At 56.1% G+C, this 15,296-nt stretch overlaps 2 protein-coding genes across 2 annotated transcripts; both read right to left on the minus strand.

Moving 5' to 3' along the window:
• NCLIV_012030 (conserved hypothetical protein) lies at window positions 1-4,109 on the minus strand (the record flags this gene model as incomplete). Its single annotated transcript, XM_003880720.1, has 7 exons — window positions 1-188; window positions 579-684; window positions 1,454-1,577; window positions 2,122-2,180; window positions 3,037-3,206; window positions 3,311-3,777; window positions 4,063-4,109. The coding sequence occupies 7 exons, from the start codon at window positions 4,107-4,109 to the stop codon at window positions 1-3; spliced, it is 1,161 nt and encodes a 386-aa protein (XP_003880769.1).
• A 1,771-nt stretch (window positions 4,110-5,880) lies between these two features.
• On the minus strand, window positions 5,881-12,450 carry NCLIV_012040 (putative dihydroorotate dehydrogenase; the record flags this gene model as incomplete). The annotated part of the gene is made up of 12 exons (XM_003880721.1): window positions 5,881-5,963; window positions 6,424-6,490; window positions 6,894-6,974; window positions 7,268-7,405; window positions 8,066-8,110; window positions 8,646-8,687; window positions 9,062-9,375; window positions 9,713-9,810; window positions 10,088-10,210; window positions 10,754-10,861; window positions 11,366-11,577; window positions 12,004-12,450. 12 exons carry the CDS (start codon window positions 12,448-12,450, stop codon window positions 5,881-5,883), a joined length of 1,758 nt encoding a protein of 585 aa, XP_003880770.1.
• Between the last annotated feature and the right edge of the window lie 2,846 nt (window positions 12,451-15,296).

Here is a 15,296-nt window from a genome sequence, read left to right on the forward strand (position 1 = left end):
TCATCCACGAGCGCGGAGGTCTTCAACAAACTTTGAGAGAATAACTTTGATTTTCTCCGGAAGCTCCGTTTTCGCTGCGTTGTCGATCCGATGCTGAGGAGGCACCTTGCCGTCGCCCTGTACGGTCACTTGGTAGTCGTCCAGCGTTTCCGACGAGAAGTCGCTGATTTCTAGCCGACCCCTCGAGTCTGATTCAGCAACGCTCAAAAACAACGGATCGCCGTGTCTGTTCAATTTCGCGCCAAACCGTGAATACAGGTGACAACGCCTCATCTTCGAGAACAGAGATTTGCAATCCGCGTGTCCATTCCATGACGTGAACGACGCAGCCTTTGAAACAGTGGGCATCCGGAAACGACCTTGGCCTTCTCGGTTCGCTCACGGCCGTCGAGCACGCTTCGTAACCGCCACATTTCGGCGTTTTGCTAATGCAGCGGTACAGAGCGTTAGGGTGCAAACAAGAAACCAGGTAAAACAGATACACACGCGCATACTTTCAGTCACGAGTAGAGACACAGACGGGATGCATTTGCTTGCTTCCCTGTTCCAAGAGGAAAGAAAGAGGCAAGGACACTTGCCTGCAAGGAAGACGCCCGCTTCATCGCGCGCCGTCGCTGTCCAATCCGCGCCGATTGCCAAGTCGAAAATCACCAACTTCTTCCCTTTTCGGATTGTGTTTGAGGCCTGGCATGCGAGCAAAAAACACCGGGTAACTCAGACAAATAAACCGAGATACTTCCACATGCAACCTGATCCAGGGTCGCCGCGCGGAGTACGTTAACGAGGCGCATCCATCTCACTGCATTCGAGGCCAGTACAGCGGAGACGGACAAAAGTAGAATATGCTTTTTGGTTTTTTGTCGCGTTGCAGAACTGCATGCAGATATACAGTGTCACCGAGATATACGCCCCACCTAGAACGCATGCATAATCAACATGAATTAAAATGTGGATCTATGCCTTGATGAAGTGCACACCCGTGTCACTACGCAAGATCGACTTGCCTGAGGCTCGAGGCTTCGTGTGAGCTCAACAGTCTTAAACAACTATGGAACATAGATTTCCCATTCTGCATTAAGTGAATCGATATATACACATATATAGGTATATATGTATATGCATATATATATATATATATATATATATATATATGTCTTCGTTGTCGACTGGTCCAGTGTGTGGTTTCTGTTTTCACCAATTACGCTTTCTCCGATATGAAACACAGAAACGAGGAAAGCCGCCAGTCCGCCCCCGACAGAAGAAAACGTTCAGAGCGCTGCCTGTCCACACGGTGCGTTCACACGCTTTATTTCACATGTTCTTCTGCGCACAAACCGTCGAAACGTGAGCTGGGGTTCGTAGTCTTGGCACAGCGTATCAGCGAAACGCGCTCCTTTTATGCAGCGATACTACGATCTCGTCCCCGCGTGTCCCTACATCTGCCAAGACGCACCTCGCCCTCAACTTTGACATTGAAGAATTTCAAAGTAGTCGATCCTTCGAGAAGGGAGAGTTCCGCTGTTGCGAATCTCTCTTGCAAGGTCGCGTGGCACCACTGGGTCATGGGCTTTTCCTCCCTGTCAGCAGAGACCGGAGACGAAAGCATGCGCCGTCCGATATCCAAACCCCTCGATGGGTTGGGAGACAACTCTCACCCAGTTTTCGGCGAGCGGTTCGTTTCCCATCCACGAACCACTCAAAGGCCCAGACCGACAGCGGCTCGAAGCAACTCCGCCCTTCTAAAACGCAGGATCCACAAGGTTCTAAATCGCGCGAGACACTCCCAAGCGAACGCTGCGCCTTCGGCCTCGACGTGGCTAGCCCGAAGCCTTTCAAAAAAACAATTGTCCCGCGATCCAGAACTCCATAACTCAAGTCGAATAACCAGAGACATTGTAGTACCTAGGATACTGAATATGAATCCAGTTTTAATGAGATACCGACACCCACGTTCTTTTTAATTCCGGCACTCTCTGTCAGGACACCGTACCTGCCTACGTCCACACTGTCAGACACGCAGCCACACAAATCGGTGCACTGTGGTCCTCTGGAGTTGAACCCGGACATGAAGGCGAAGGAGCGGAGGCAAGAACGCGCCGTCTTTCTTCTTGCATTGCTTACCAGTGGTACGAGTTTGCATTCCAAACGGATCCTTGACCTTCCACCTGCGTCGGCTGCGGCTGAGGCAAACCACACGTTCGCACAAAAGGCCCTCGATGGTTCAACGTGTAACCGCTTCCTCCTCAGTCCGGTGTGTTGCTCTGTGTCACATCCATGTCCAGCTCTCGAGATCGCGCGTCTCTTTCTGCCTGATCAAAGGCGCTGCGGCGACTGTCTCTCCGGCGGGCACGCGAATGCCCCACCAGTGGAAATCCCACGGACGTGCCCCCGCCTACTTCCCCAGGGAATCCTAGAATGACGACAAAAATGTGCAGCGTTTGATGTATCTTCGTCCCTATCTCCACAGACTACAGCTTCCTACCTACGCAGCCGTCTCTCCGCGTTTAACTGCGTAGGCAACGGGCGTAGCGGGTAAAGGACACACGCTCACCCAGCGCTACGCTCCGGCCGGGCACTGGTATGCAGAAGTGACTACACACGGATACCGAGGTGAAGACAGCGAGGAAAGGCCCTCTGCACGTCTCTGCTCTCGCGTCACTGCGCAGGAGCCCAGATCGCACTTTGACGCATAGCAGCGAATCGAAATCGTCTCCCAGCGAAGCGTCGAACTCGCACGCCCTGTCCTGGGTAGGCAGACGCTTCTGCCTGCTGGAAAAGGCCCCGCGTTGAGAAACTCTTGTAAACCAATCAAGACCTCAGGGCTAACGGTTAAAACGCTACTTTTGGCCGCCAGTACGCTAGGCGATGTACGGTATATGTGTGCTCCACCCTAGGATGCCTTCCCTACGGACACAAAAGTTATACATCATATATATATATATATATATATATTTGTATATTTGTGCACGACCACGTGTTTGATCGTCGTCTTGCATGCATGCATTCGTGTGTACGTAAATATGTATATTTACTCACCGAAGAGGCAGGCTGCGCGGCTGCCCTCTGCTTGGCTTCTTCCTTCATCTCTCTGTCCCGAAGTTTCTGTTGCTCTGCGATGGCCTTCTTCTCCTCGCCTTTCTCCTTCTCCGCCTCCTGCATGCGCTTCAGCTCGGCCTCGCGTTGGGCCTTGTCAGCTTGAAGTCTCTCTGAGTTTCACAAAACACAGAGACAGATCGAGGTCGGCCAGTCCAGCAGACAGGAGAACCCTTGCGCGGGTCGTGGGTGTTGCGTCTGTGTTGCCGTTCCTCACCCGAGTTGGACTCGGCCTCTTGCAAGTCCTTGATGAACTTTCGGAGGGATGCATGCAGCGCGTCCATGCACTTCCCTTTGACGAGTTTCAGCGCCTTCTGTCTCTCCTCAGACGACATCGCCTCCGCCTCGGGGAGAGGAACGTCAATGAGTTTCGCAGAGCTGGTGTAGTCACGGTCCTCGATGGATTCCGCCGAGACGTCAGAAACGGAGATTTCCCCTCGGCATTTTCGGCTGCTTCCCTCCGCGGCATCCGGTCGCTTCACGAGCGCCTCGAACTGCATTTTCACCGCCAAGTCGATTGCCAAAATCGTCTTGCCTTTTCGTACACTCACGCTCGCTTCACCCGTGACGGTCGGGGTCGGCAAGATCTTCACGGAGAAGTCTTCCACGTTCTCTAACAAATTCAGTCCACCCAGGTGCGACTGCAGGTACTCTTTGCTCCATTTCGTGTAGCTTTTTTCTTCCCTGAGAGGAGGCAGAGAAACAGCCGGACGGGAAACAGCTGTGAACACCGAACGCACACTGTCCGAGAACCGCCCTGCGGAGTGGAAAGCTCATGGGAACGCGCGCAAATGGGAGGAGACGAGAAAAACACGCAAACACCGAGCGTCGACTTCCAAGGAACGGGCTAGGAAAGACCTGAGAGTGGGAAGCATCGCGGGCCAAACTATTGCGTGCAGGGGCATAGACTGGGCGTCGAACAAGGGCTTCTCGAAGAACGGCTTTCTCCTTACTCGTAGGCAACCTTACCAGTGCCAGGAGTTCGCATTCCAAACGGATCCCGCGGCGGCAGCCATTGTGTCTTGTGAGAAGAAATCAGGAAAAACAAGGACGAATACGGTTTGAACGCTTCTCCGATGGTTCACCGCCGCTGTGTACCGTCCAACGACTGTGCTCAAGAGAGACCGTACGCGAAGAAAACACCAGCTCCGCCGTCTTACGTTTAGGCCGCGAAATTTACTTATCTGCCTCTAGAAGAAAAACGTGAGTGACACAGAGGAAAGGAAGAGGTACTGTACCGAAGATCAAAATTCAGAAGCGCCAACTACACAGTGCGGAAAGATTCCGAAACGGTTGCATGCGCATGCACACACTTCCTGGAAGTGCCCCAGGGCGAGGCGCGAACGGCGCGTTCCGTGAGAGTTAGACCTCACCGAAAAGGCGCTGGGCAGAAGTGCGCACGCATCTCACTGGAAGGAAAAACAGTGTTTTGTGTCCAGTCAGAGAACCCTGGTTCGTGCGTGGCGCATCTCGAACGCGTTTCCGTGTCAGTTCTGTGTGCCGGTGCGACCAAGTCGGGAACGCCTGTGAAATGTGTGGTAGGTCACCCGAGCACCTGATTACTTGGCGAGCATTTCTCATTTCCTTCTTCCCCCGTTCGTGACTTGGAGAAACTCGTGTGTGTCCAGGCATATTGCACGAGACGGATGCTGAAAAAGATCTTCTCGACCGGCAGTCTACGAGTGACGAAGATTCGCTGATACTCCCCCGCAAAGTGACCGTTCGTCGCGGCTTCAGGAAGCTGTGATCAGCAATGCCACCATGCCGAGGCTTTTGAACGCACCGAGTCGGACACACGCCTTTGCGATTTAGACCTAGGCATGTGCCTAAACGGTGTATCATGCATAACGGTTCCTTCAACCACCACAAACACTTCCAGTTCTGAAATCGCGCCTCCCACCAAGCTACACAGCGCCCGCGTGACTGCAATACCTGCTTCGACTTCATATGCGGTTCATCATAACAGGAGTGTAACAGCGGCTAACGGTAACACTTCCACGTGGCTTCTCCTCGCTTTGTCCCCTGCATACAGGGGATTCCGGTTAACACTCAGAAACGGCCTTTTCGCGGAACCCCCTGAAGCGCGTCTCCTGACAACTTCGCCTCGAAACAAGTGCGCTCTACTCGCGGATGTGCGACACCAGACAGGCCGATGAACCTGTGAGCTACCAGGTTCTCCTCTTCGGGAGAGCGTCTGCAGAAGTTGTGAAGGCATACATGCCGGACTTGTGCCTAGACGAGCAGATGCGATTCGCGAGAAACCGCAGACACCCGCAAGTGTTTTACATAGCGCCGTCTGTCGCGGCGGTGACCCCATTAGGGAAACTGCTAATTTTATGGACAAGCGTGCGCCGGCTTTAAGGAGTGTGAAGAAGCATGCGTGGAAAACGCTCGAGGCGTGACAAGCTTTGCTTGCATCTGCGCGAACTGCACAGGCGCGTGGGCTGATGCCATCGCTGAGCGTCCACCTCTCCGGGGACAGCGCGGAAAGGAAAAACGTACCGCGAAACGCGAAAAACATCGACAAAAACTCGAAAACCACATTTCTTCATAGTGATACGAAAGAATCAACACGTTGGCATGCTTCCCGCATGTTCCGTTCAACACGTGCTCGTAAGCGTGAATTCTCGAGGGGAGCAAGAGAAGACCCACAGCATTTCTAGAGCCCATCTCCAACTGGAAGTCGGCCCGAACTGCAGGTTTCCGAACTGCATTTTTGTGGTAAATGGAAACCTGTTGACGACGTAAACCGCACAAAAGGGCCCACCACAGAAAAAAGCTGGCTTTTCAGTCAAACGTTGGGGCCTGTAGCTTCTTCTCCGGAGTCTGCCGATGCTTCCGGCCTACAGCAGCGGCGACGTCCTTGTAGCCTGCGGACCAAACACATCCACGCCCGGCAACGCCGTACTCGTCGGTTTTCGTAAGTTATTCCTGGTCACCATCCGCTGGTGAGCGTTGCCGAAAAACCTGCGGTGCCGCCGATAGGCAAAAAGGTGACTGAAAACCCGCAACGGTGAGGTGACCGGCACCCGCAACGTGTCGAGTTTTTCGACACCACTAGAGGTACGCACTGGGGCAGTGGTTTTTGGTGTCAGAGGCATGTAGAGGCCATTGGCGGTCGAGGAAAAGCATAGCCTGTGTGTCCCCGGCGTGATCAAATCCGACCCGCCGGACTAAGTTCGACAGCAACGCGCCTCGGTTCTTAGAGCAAACCAGCCTCAAGTACTGCACACCGCAAACACACTCCAGTTGGTACCAGGCAAGAGGGCTCCGCGGAGTGCAGAAATCCGTCTCGGGAATCCGCGGCTCGCCCGGGACTGGAATGCGCACCTTTCTCATTCAGGGCGCAGTAAAGTTCATTCTTCACTCGCCGCGCAACTTGCGGACCCAAATAGATCTGACACACGTGCACCACAAACAACCAGGAACTGCTCAACGTGTGTGGTCAGGAGGGCGAATCACGGCTTAGTTTGTGTGCTGCTGGCGAACAAGCATTTCTCGTCTCTCTCATCGTACGCGATTGCCGCAGTTTCCGGCAACTGTTGACGGCAAAACACTCTATCCACACAGCCAAGCTCAGCGAATCCCGGCGAAGCACGCCGACATTTTCAAAAGCAGAGAAAAGAACGCTGTGGATTACCTAAAGACCACCTTTTTGTGCGGCGCATACCCTCCCGAATGCGAAAGCTGGCACCTGGATCCAGCTTCGCCAGGCTGCGCCCGGCGACGAGGGCGGTCGGCTGGGTCCGAAGTCACGCGAACCTCCACCATCGTGTGCAAACTCCGCGTAAAAACCGTACCATGCTACTGTAGAGTTCGACGAGAGACGCCCCCGCTTCAATTTTGTCCAGAGCATCGCGGCCGCTTTCGACGCCTCCTGTCTGAGAGCACGAACGCGGCAGAAAACAAAACCGTGCCCCGCGGCAGTAAAGCGCTCTGATGGGTCTCCCAGAAAACCCCTCGTGTACTAGCTAACGACGGTTCCTCGTTCTCGATATTTCGCAGACATGCCCGACCACGCGATTTCGGTAGACTTAAAAACCTTCGGTTGCCTTTAGAGCAGCGCCAAGAGATTCGGTCACAGCCCACTCGATGCGGCGTCGAGGCAAGCAAATCGAACGGCAAAAGGAACGACACAAAGGAAAGAGACGGCAGCGCCCGGCGCATCCCTCACCGCGATGATAACGAGTTTTCCTTGAGTTAGTTTGTACATGTCGGAGACGCAGGCAGTCGACAAGTTTTTCAACGCCCGCCCGCTGAGGCCGCCTGTCTCAGTCTTGGAGGGATCCTTCAGAGTCTCTGGACGCTGGATCTGCAGAAAAAACAGAACAGGCACGAGAGCAGAGGAAATCGGTGTCTTGGAATGGAACGGCTTAACTGGACAGCAACGGCCCTTGCGTTCCGTTTCCAGAGACATCTCAGAGACACTCGGGAAGGGACGGGGGAGACAGGCGCAGCTGAAAAAAAGAGCTTCATAGCGTCTTTCTGTCCTGATGTAAAAAGTGTGTATCTCTACAAACATTTCTATTTCACCGTGCGAATCTGCGGTGAGCCGGTGGGTTCCTTCCCAGGTGGAGTCGCTGCTAGATACGTTGGACCGCGTAAGCAAAACATGGGACCAGTTCTCACGGCTTGAAACCCCCGGAAACGTGCGACGCGGTTTGTGCTCTCCTCCTGGTGGAGGAAATCCACGTTGTGTGACATGCACATCCCGTAGACAGTGAAGGCAACCCAGTTTCAGAAAGTCAGACGATCGACGCGTCCTGGACGCGTCGTGAATTAACGCCGTTCGAAACCTGACAGTCTAACCACGCATCTGTGTATTCTCGACGGAAAGACTCGAGTGCGTGACGGCGCCAGGCTGAACCCCAGAAGCCGACATTTTTTCCACAGAAGGAAAGCCCCTCGACCAGAGTCCTTCTTTTTTTCAACAGTCACGTCACAGTCACGTCTTGCTCTCGGCTCTGCTTACGGTCGTGTTAGAAACAACGAATCCATCCAGGTTCTTGTCGAGAGCCTGAGTTTTAAAGAGCACACCAGCTGAAACCGCTTGAAATAAGAACGCACATGGCCAGAGACTTGGTGCCTTCCCCTTCGAAACCTGCCACTGGCTGCACGGCGTCCTCGCGACCCAAGGTATACCAGCGAAGGTATATTGAGCGAGGCGGTTTGTAATCATGTAGTACCCCAGAGTCTCGTGTTTCTGGAGGAGACAGCGCGAATCTCGGCCAAGAACGGTGACCCCTTTCCTGAGTTTACAGCCGAGAAAGGCCCGCAGGTAAACACAGTGGATCCGTCACGCACAGGGGAGACGATACACCTGCTTGCCGCGAAAAACCCCCTCTTCACATTAAACCTTGAACGGAAACTACTGGAATAAACCCCAAGCAACTGTTGAGTTATCCTTCCAGAAACCTCCTGATTCGCGTTCGCAATCACCTGTAAGGTGGCGCCGCATCGCTCGCCCCCAGATGCCAGGGCGGAGAGAGCGAGAAGCGCGGAGCACGACACGAACGAGGCATTGAAAAAAGGTGACACTATGGGAGACTCACCACTTTCGCGATGCTCTCTTTCTCTTCCATGGTGAGGTCGGGCTGCGAAAAAAGCACGCATCGAAAAACGCCGGCGCAACGCGCCTCGAATTGCGAGGGGACGAAAAAAACACACGATCGACCTAGACATTGCAGAGACGCCGAACAAGCACGATTGCCGTTTAGTGTCAACCCTCGTCGTTCTACTTTTGCCCATCCACAGGGGGCCTTCGGCATCTCGGACGCAGAAACGTCCGCCGTCTCTGCCACGCCTAAGGCCTGCTTCACTCCCACGCGTTCTCCGGGCGCAGTCCGTGGAAGGTATAGACGCTGTTTGCTTCCAAACAGCAGCAGGCTGTCTCCTGGGCAAGTCTTTTGAGGCCTGTGTCAACCGCACCACGCATGCGTCAAACGGCTCTGAGCGCCGAGTCGCTCACGGAGATTTTCACGAAGAAGAGCGGGCACTTTCCAGTCTGATTGGCGTAGAATGCCGTCGATCGAGCCGCGGTCGCCGCTGCGTCCTCGCGAGCTCCCCGCGGCGTCCCGGCAGCAGCTGCCATTGTGTCCAGCGCATCGAGCTCCTCGTGAACGGCGTCGATAATGGCCGCAAGGTGCGAGGCGCTTTGAAGACTTCGCAGCCCTGGAGTGTTGGGAGAAGAAAGATTGACGATGAGGAAATCCGCGAATCTCCCAAGCTTCCTGACTCCCTCGCGCAAATCAGCCACCGCGTCAGTGCTCGTCTTGTTCTTTCCTGTAGAAGCCGACGTCGAGGACGGCGACACAAGACACGCGCGCGCGTCTCGCGAACAGTGCAGAAAAGACGAGCGCCACTCTGCTGGGCCTCTACACGAAAGACAGATGAATCGCTTCCCAATGATGTTGGGGCCGTCCGAGAGGAGAAACGAGAAGGCCATTTGCTCAGCCCGCCGCGCCTTCTCCACAGCAAGGCGCGAGGGGGCGAGGGGACCATCTCACCCACAGGCGCAGCGCGGAGACTTCGAGCCCTGGAGTTTCCGGAAACGGGGGATCTTTCGTGCCTGGCCCGCGAACCACCAGGCGCGCATGTACTGCCGATCAGGCGAACTCACCTAAACTCACTCCCAGCACGCCTTGCGCAGTGAACGGGTCTTTCTTCCTGGTCTCAGCGAACCTCTCGAGCTGTTGCTGAGCGTAGTCGGCGCCCTTGCTGAAGGACAATGCGAACGCAGGCGAGACGCGCCTCATCGTGTTCCCGTGGCAGCATGGCGCCGAAACCGACAGGTTACAGGCAGCGGCAAAACGATCGGCCGAGGCCGCGTTTGCGTCAGACACCGCCGGGTAACCTGCGCAAGAACGTTATGCGACACGTATCGTTTCGCGTGCCTCTCACAGTTTGTGAGCCTTCCTGCCGCACGCGCCCGCCATGGTCCTCGAAGACGCAAACACGAGAGAACAGGGTCGTCTTCCTGACGCAGGAACCGTACCTGTTGAATCCAAACCGATTGATAATGGATCGGTCCTCGAGCAGCCTGAAGAGCCGCGGCTTCGGGTTTCCAGGCTGGGGCTGCGGAGTGATGGAACCGACCTCGAGAAACGAAAATCCCATCCTGAAGCCATAGAGGCCGCACACGTCGCGCCGTCGTCTTTCGACACCACGGAAGGTTTGCGCAAAAGAAGGGACCGGAAGCAGCGCACCGCCCGCAGTGACGGCGCGTGCTGCCATGACGCGAAAAACGCATTTCTTTTCCGTGGAGAAAGGCGACGCAGGAAAGAGCGTCATGCGCAAACGCATCTACAGAACGGACGAAAAAACCGAGACTCCCAGCACTATATTCAACACGTCTACGGAAAGAAGTTTCTGTGTGTGAAAAGGAAGCACATTTTGGGAGGCAGTTCCAGACTGTAGGATCCGGGGTGATCGAGTTGACGCGAACGCAAAATGTCTCGTTTTTTCACTGTTTTCGAGGGCGCCTCCGTTGACCTGCGTCTTTCAAACACGATGAAAACGCAAAACGGCAAAAGCAAGCACGGAGGGGACCGTCGGAAGAACGCCAGATTCGTCGCCACTCCACCTGTTTGGAGGGGCGCCAAGGAAAGCCTCTGAGACTCCGCCTCTGCTGTCTCGACGTTTTCACAAGATTCCCACTTACCTCAGTAAGGCTGCCGGCGCCTCTGCGTGTTTGTCGAAGCCCGCGGCGAGGCCAATGGGGCTCAAAAATCTAAGGCCTTTGATGTCCACGTTCATCGCGCTTTCTTCTCTGCGAAGCACGGAGTGAGTCGACGAACTCAGCACCAATGAGAAACCTGCAGCCTGCGTTTCTCGCGCCCTTGAAGACGGAGGCCGTATTTCGGCAAGGCGCCGCACGCGGGACGCCCCCCGCCTTCCCAGTCGTGCTCCGGGATCCCTCCCCCCTGGAGGCTTCCGACGCGTCGCCGGACTCGTGTACAGCCTCCAGGAAGACCTCGGCGGTCTGTATCTCGCGCCTGGAGCCAAATTCTGTCCCCGACGCACTGCCGTGACGACGCGTCAAAAAAAGGCTTCGACCACGTGCAGTTCAATGCCGCTCACAGACGCCCCCTTGCCCGGTTCCTCCCGTCGCGCCGACGAGTGAAGACGTGGGCGAGAAGACAAGCTTTCGCAACGCACGCTCGCGTCTTGCCTCTCACCCCCACCCCCCCCTCCCCAAAAAAGAACGTTCTCAAGAAAGCACAGACGCTACTTCTCTCTGCCCCGCCTGCGCGCCCTCCGCGTGGAGCCTCACCGGTCGTAGTCCACGGGCAGCCACCCGCGCTTGGCGAGTTCCATGGCGTATCCGTGGGCGGTCTCGGGGTCGAGCGGACCGCCGCTGCAGAGGCGAAAGAGCACGGACGTGACCGGCTCGTAGAAGGAATAGAGTACGCCGCTCACGTCGCCCAGAGCGCTGTAGCAGTACACCCCCGTGCCGAGCAACAGGACGAGCGCAAAGAGGCGACGCTGAAGAGACAGACAAGCAACGCACGAGTCGAGGGATCTTATGTCTCTGTCGTGGCTGTCCAGCTGGAAGCTGCGGATCTCGTCGCTCGGCGCTGGCTCTCGCAGGCGCCGGACGCGGGGCTCGAGCGACGCCAAGAGAAGATCTGTGAAGCGCGCAGTGGAGACGCAGTCGCTTCGCGCGCCTCTCTGAGAGGTTGGCGTCGCGGCGTCAGGCCGCACGCGAACCCGCCAAAGAGACGGAGCAGCGGAATCTGGCTCGGAGGCACAAGCGACACACGCGGCACGTTGGCGGAAGGGAAACCCACCCCGGAGTTTCCGGCCGAGGCCCCGCGATTGGGTTTTGGTTTCCGGCGTTCGCAGTTTGGAGGGCGCTGAAGAAACGGCCGATCCATATGGATGGCGCGGCCATCCTCGAGGCTCGCTTACATTCGCTTTCCTCTCTCGAGCGGTCCGTTCTGCGACGAGTCTCTCGATCTCTTCGGGGGAGACGTCCCTTGAGGGGATGCCTGCGCAGGTGGGTCCTCGGCTGTCGCGGTCTGGTCTCGGGTGTACAGACACACTGAGCATTCTGACTTGGAGGCCAAGCGCGATGGTTCGCGTCGTCCCGCGGACCTCCGCGGCTCTTGACGGCGCCCCGTCCGCCGCGGCTGACAGGAAAGCTGCGAAATCCTGTTTCGCGGTCCTCTCCAGGGAGGCTCTCGCCTGCGTTTTTCGCAGGCCGCGGATGGAGCAGGCCGAGGAGGCGTGGGCGCCTCTGGCCTCCCACCGGCAAGAGGAAAAGGCCAGTGCTTCGCACCTCGCTCCGCGGGCCGCGCAAGACGAAGCTGGGGCGACAGTCCCCCGCGACAACGCGAAGCGAACTGGGAGATGCATGGTGAGGGTGCGTTTTTCGGTTGGGTCCGTTTCCGTTCGTGGCGGGTGCGACCGAGACGCGCTGGAAAGGCAGGATTGGCGGCTTTTCCACACACGCACAGCCAGCACGCACAGCCAGCACGCACAGCCAGCACGCACGCGCTCTGTGTCCGTTCGAGGCCCGCAGAACTGACGGCAGCAGCGCGCCCAAAGCTCTCCGCGGACGCGTCGGGTACCGCGCCCAAAGTTTCCGTCGACCTAGGAACTGAGGGAGACGCGTGGGAATTCACGAAACGGACGGTTGTCGCCGCGCGCTACAGACGTACAAGAGCCTGCAAGAGCAAGACCGGCCGGGTCATCGGGAATGCAAGGGAACGGTGAATGTGGCGCGCGGAAAGAAAACGAAATCGGTGCATTGGCAGTGGTAAACACTGGGGGGGAAGTCCAGGACAGCAGAAGTTGAGCCGAACGGTTCTTGTCTCCCGCGCCTTGGAGCGTCCCAGCAGGATCGATGGGTCTCCCGTGCCAAGCCAGGCACTGTCAAATGGCGAACAAAGCACAGATTGCCCCCCTTGACCCGTCCAAACAAACACGAAATTCGGCGGAATTTGACGAGCGAGGATTTCCGAGAAAAAGGACAACGCGCCGAGAGTTGAGCGTTTTGCTGAGGCGGTCGAGTAGCGAGCACAGTCGCGGTCGCCAACTTGGAAAGGTCCAGGGAAGATACGTCCGTGGAAGGCCCTGGCCTCGAAGAACGTTTGACGCATGGCTTTATCCTCAGGCGCTGCAAACCTAGATGCAGATCCACAGAGCGGTTCGCCCCTTCCTCTCTTTTTTCGACTTCTGGGGAAAGCGAACGTCTTGTCTCTCTGCGCTGAGTCGTTGCAGTTCGCTGGCTTTGCGCCTTTTCTCACCAGCGAGGTTGCAGGCCGTCTAGCACAGGTTACGGTGCCCTCTGTAAAACAACAAGTGAGTACGGGTCTTTTCGAGTTTTATGAATCGATGCTGTGTCAGTGGACAACTGCGTCGCGGTTTCCTGCGGACGCGAGGTATCCGTGCAGCAAAGTGAGCGGGCCCCAGCTCCACTTTGGGGTCCAGAGAGAGAGTAGCTCGCGTGATCCAGCTCTGAATTTTCCCCACGTGGATGTAACCCTCGGGAAAATATGTTTCTGTTTCCACGTGATACGAAACAGAGAGAGTGACGGGCGGAATTGGATTCGTGCAGTTTCTTTCTGAACGAGTCCGAGACGGGGGCGTCATTCTCGGTGTCTCTCTCGGGGTGTTGTGTGGCTGTTTGCAGCCCCGAGAAACAGTTTTCACCCCACTTTGGTTCTCCCGTTTAGCTCCTACCAGAAACTGAACAGCGCTTTCGGAGATTTCCGTCTGTCGCGGGAACCGTTTTTCGTGGGCTGTTACGTGCATCTCACGATCAGCAAGTGTGCGAACTGCGAAGATGCGCAAAAACGCCGCGAACAGAACCTACGTCGGCCATACCTCCATCTCCATGTATAGATATCTATGTCTATGTAGCGGTGTCGACACCGTTCACCGTCAAATGTCACGGTCTCGGAGTTAACGAGCCGTCGAGCATCGAGAAAAGTGTCGAGCATCGAGAAAATTCGGGCTGATGAGTCTACGCTATGCGAAACGTACCTGATCCGTCGACAGCAAGTGCAGCCTCGCCCTCTGGTGCGGCGTCCTGTCCCTGCGGCGCGACGGCAGGGGCGACTTTCTCTCCGCAGTCAGTCGGGGAGACGGGAAAACCAGTAAAACTCGCCCCTCCGAACCGTCAGCAAATCGGAAGAGCCAGTTGGAGGGTTCTGCACTCCATGGCCGCACGCTACCCAGAAGCGCCGGTGAGTCTCCTGTGTGTTCTTTCCAGTTCGCCGCTCTCCAGAGGGTGTAGCCTTTGCAGTTTTTTCTGTGCAGTCCGCGCAGGGACTGGTAGACATAGGTAGCGTTTGGGCACGCAGGTTAGACCGCATCGGTGACTCAAGCAGCAAGTGCACAGCTGTCGAACTTGGCGGGGAGCGGATTCAGAAGTAGTAGTGAGGAGGGGTCGGGGCAGACATGTTTTCGTTGTCTTCATGTTTGCAAACTGGGCTCTGCAGACTCCCCGACAGACGCTGGAGGCCGCTGCCTGGATTGTTGCCTTTTCGGCGCTATATCCGTGCCAAATTTGTCGTTTGGAGTTCTTTCCTATTCTTCGTAAACTGCCGCCCAGATTGGAGTCCAGGGATGCTTTCGCCCTCTGGGCATGCGCGGTGCATAACAAAGTAAACGAGGACATTTCAGCGCCCGTTTACGCATGCCATCTGGAAGCTCTGAAGGCAATGGGGAAATGATGGCTTTCCACCTTTCCCCGGCGGTCGTCTAGCGCCGCCAGTTTACCGTTTCTCTTTGCTGGCCGCGCAAAGCATCTTTCCAGAACCTTGCTGTCGAACTCGCCTGCTGCTCCATCTTCTGCCGCAGTGTGTGGGGTGCTTGCGTTGTCCGTCTTACGTTGTCAAACGTGGTTAATCAGTCACGTGGTCCCGACGCAAAACTAAACGCTTCAGTGAAACGGCGAATGAAGCTGAGTGTGCATCCCAAAGGCTGCGATACTGTAGCTGTCATACAGTGACTGGAACGCTAGCTGACCTGTTTGGGAGGAAGAATGCGGGGCAGAAAGACAGTGGATCAGACGATAAAAGCACACGGGCTGTGCGGTAAGACAGGAAGAACGTGTGGTAGATACCCGTGCGTAGAACAAGCGAATTTTCGGACATTTTCGCCTGAGCGGAAGGATAAACACCGGTAGCGCTGGAATGGCCCAAGGGGGAAATGGGAGTACACGAGTTTCAGAGCACCATGCGTATGATCGTAGA

This window comes from Neospora caninum, chromosome IV (genome assembly GCF_000208865.1).
Source record: "Neospora caninum Liverpool complete genome, chromosome IV".
Taxonomy (NCBI): Eukaryota; Apicomplexa; class Conoidasida; order Eucoccidiorida; family Sarcocystidae; genus Neospora; species Neospora caninum.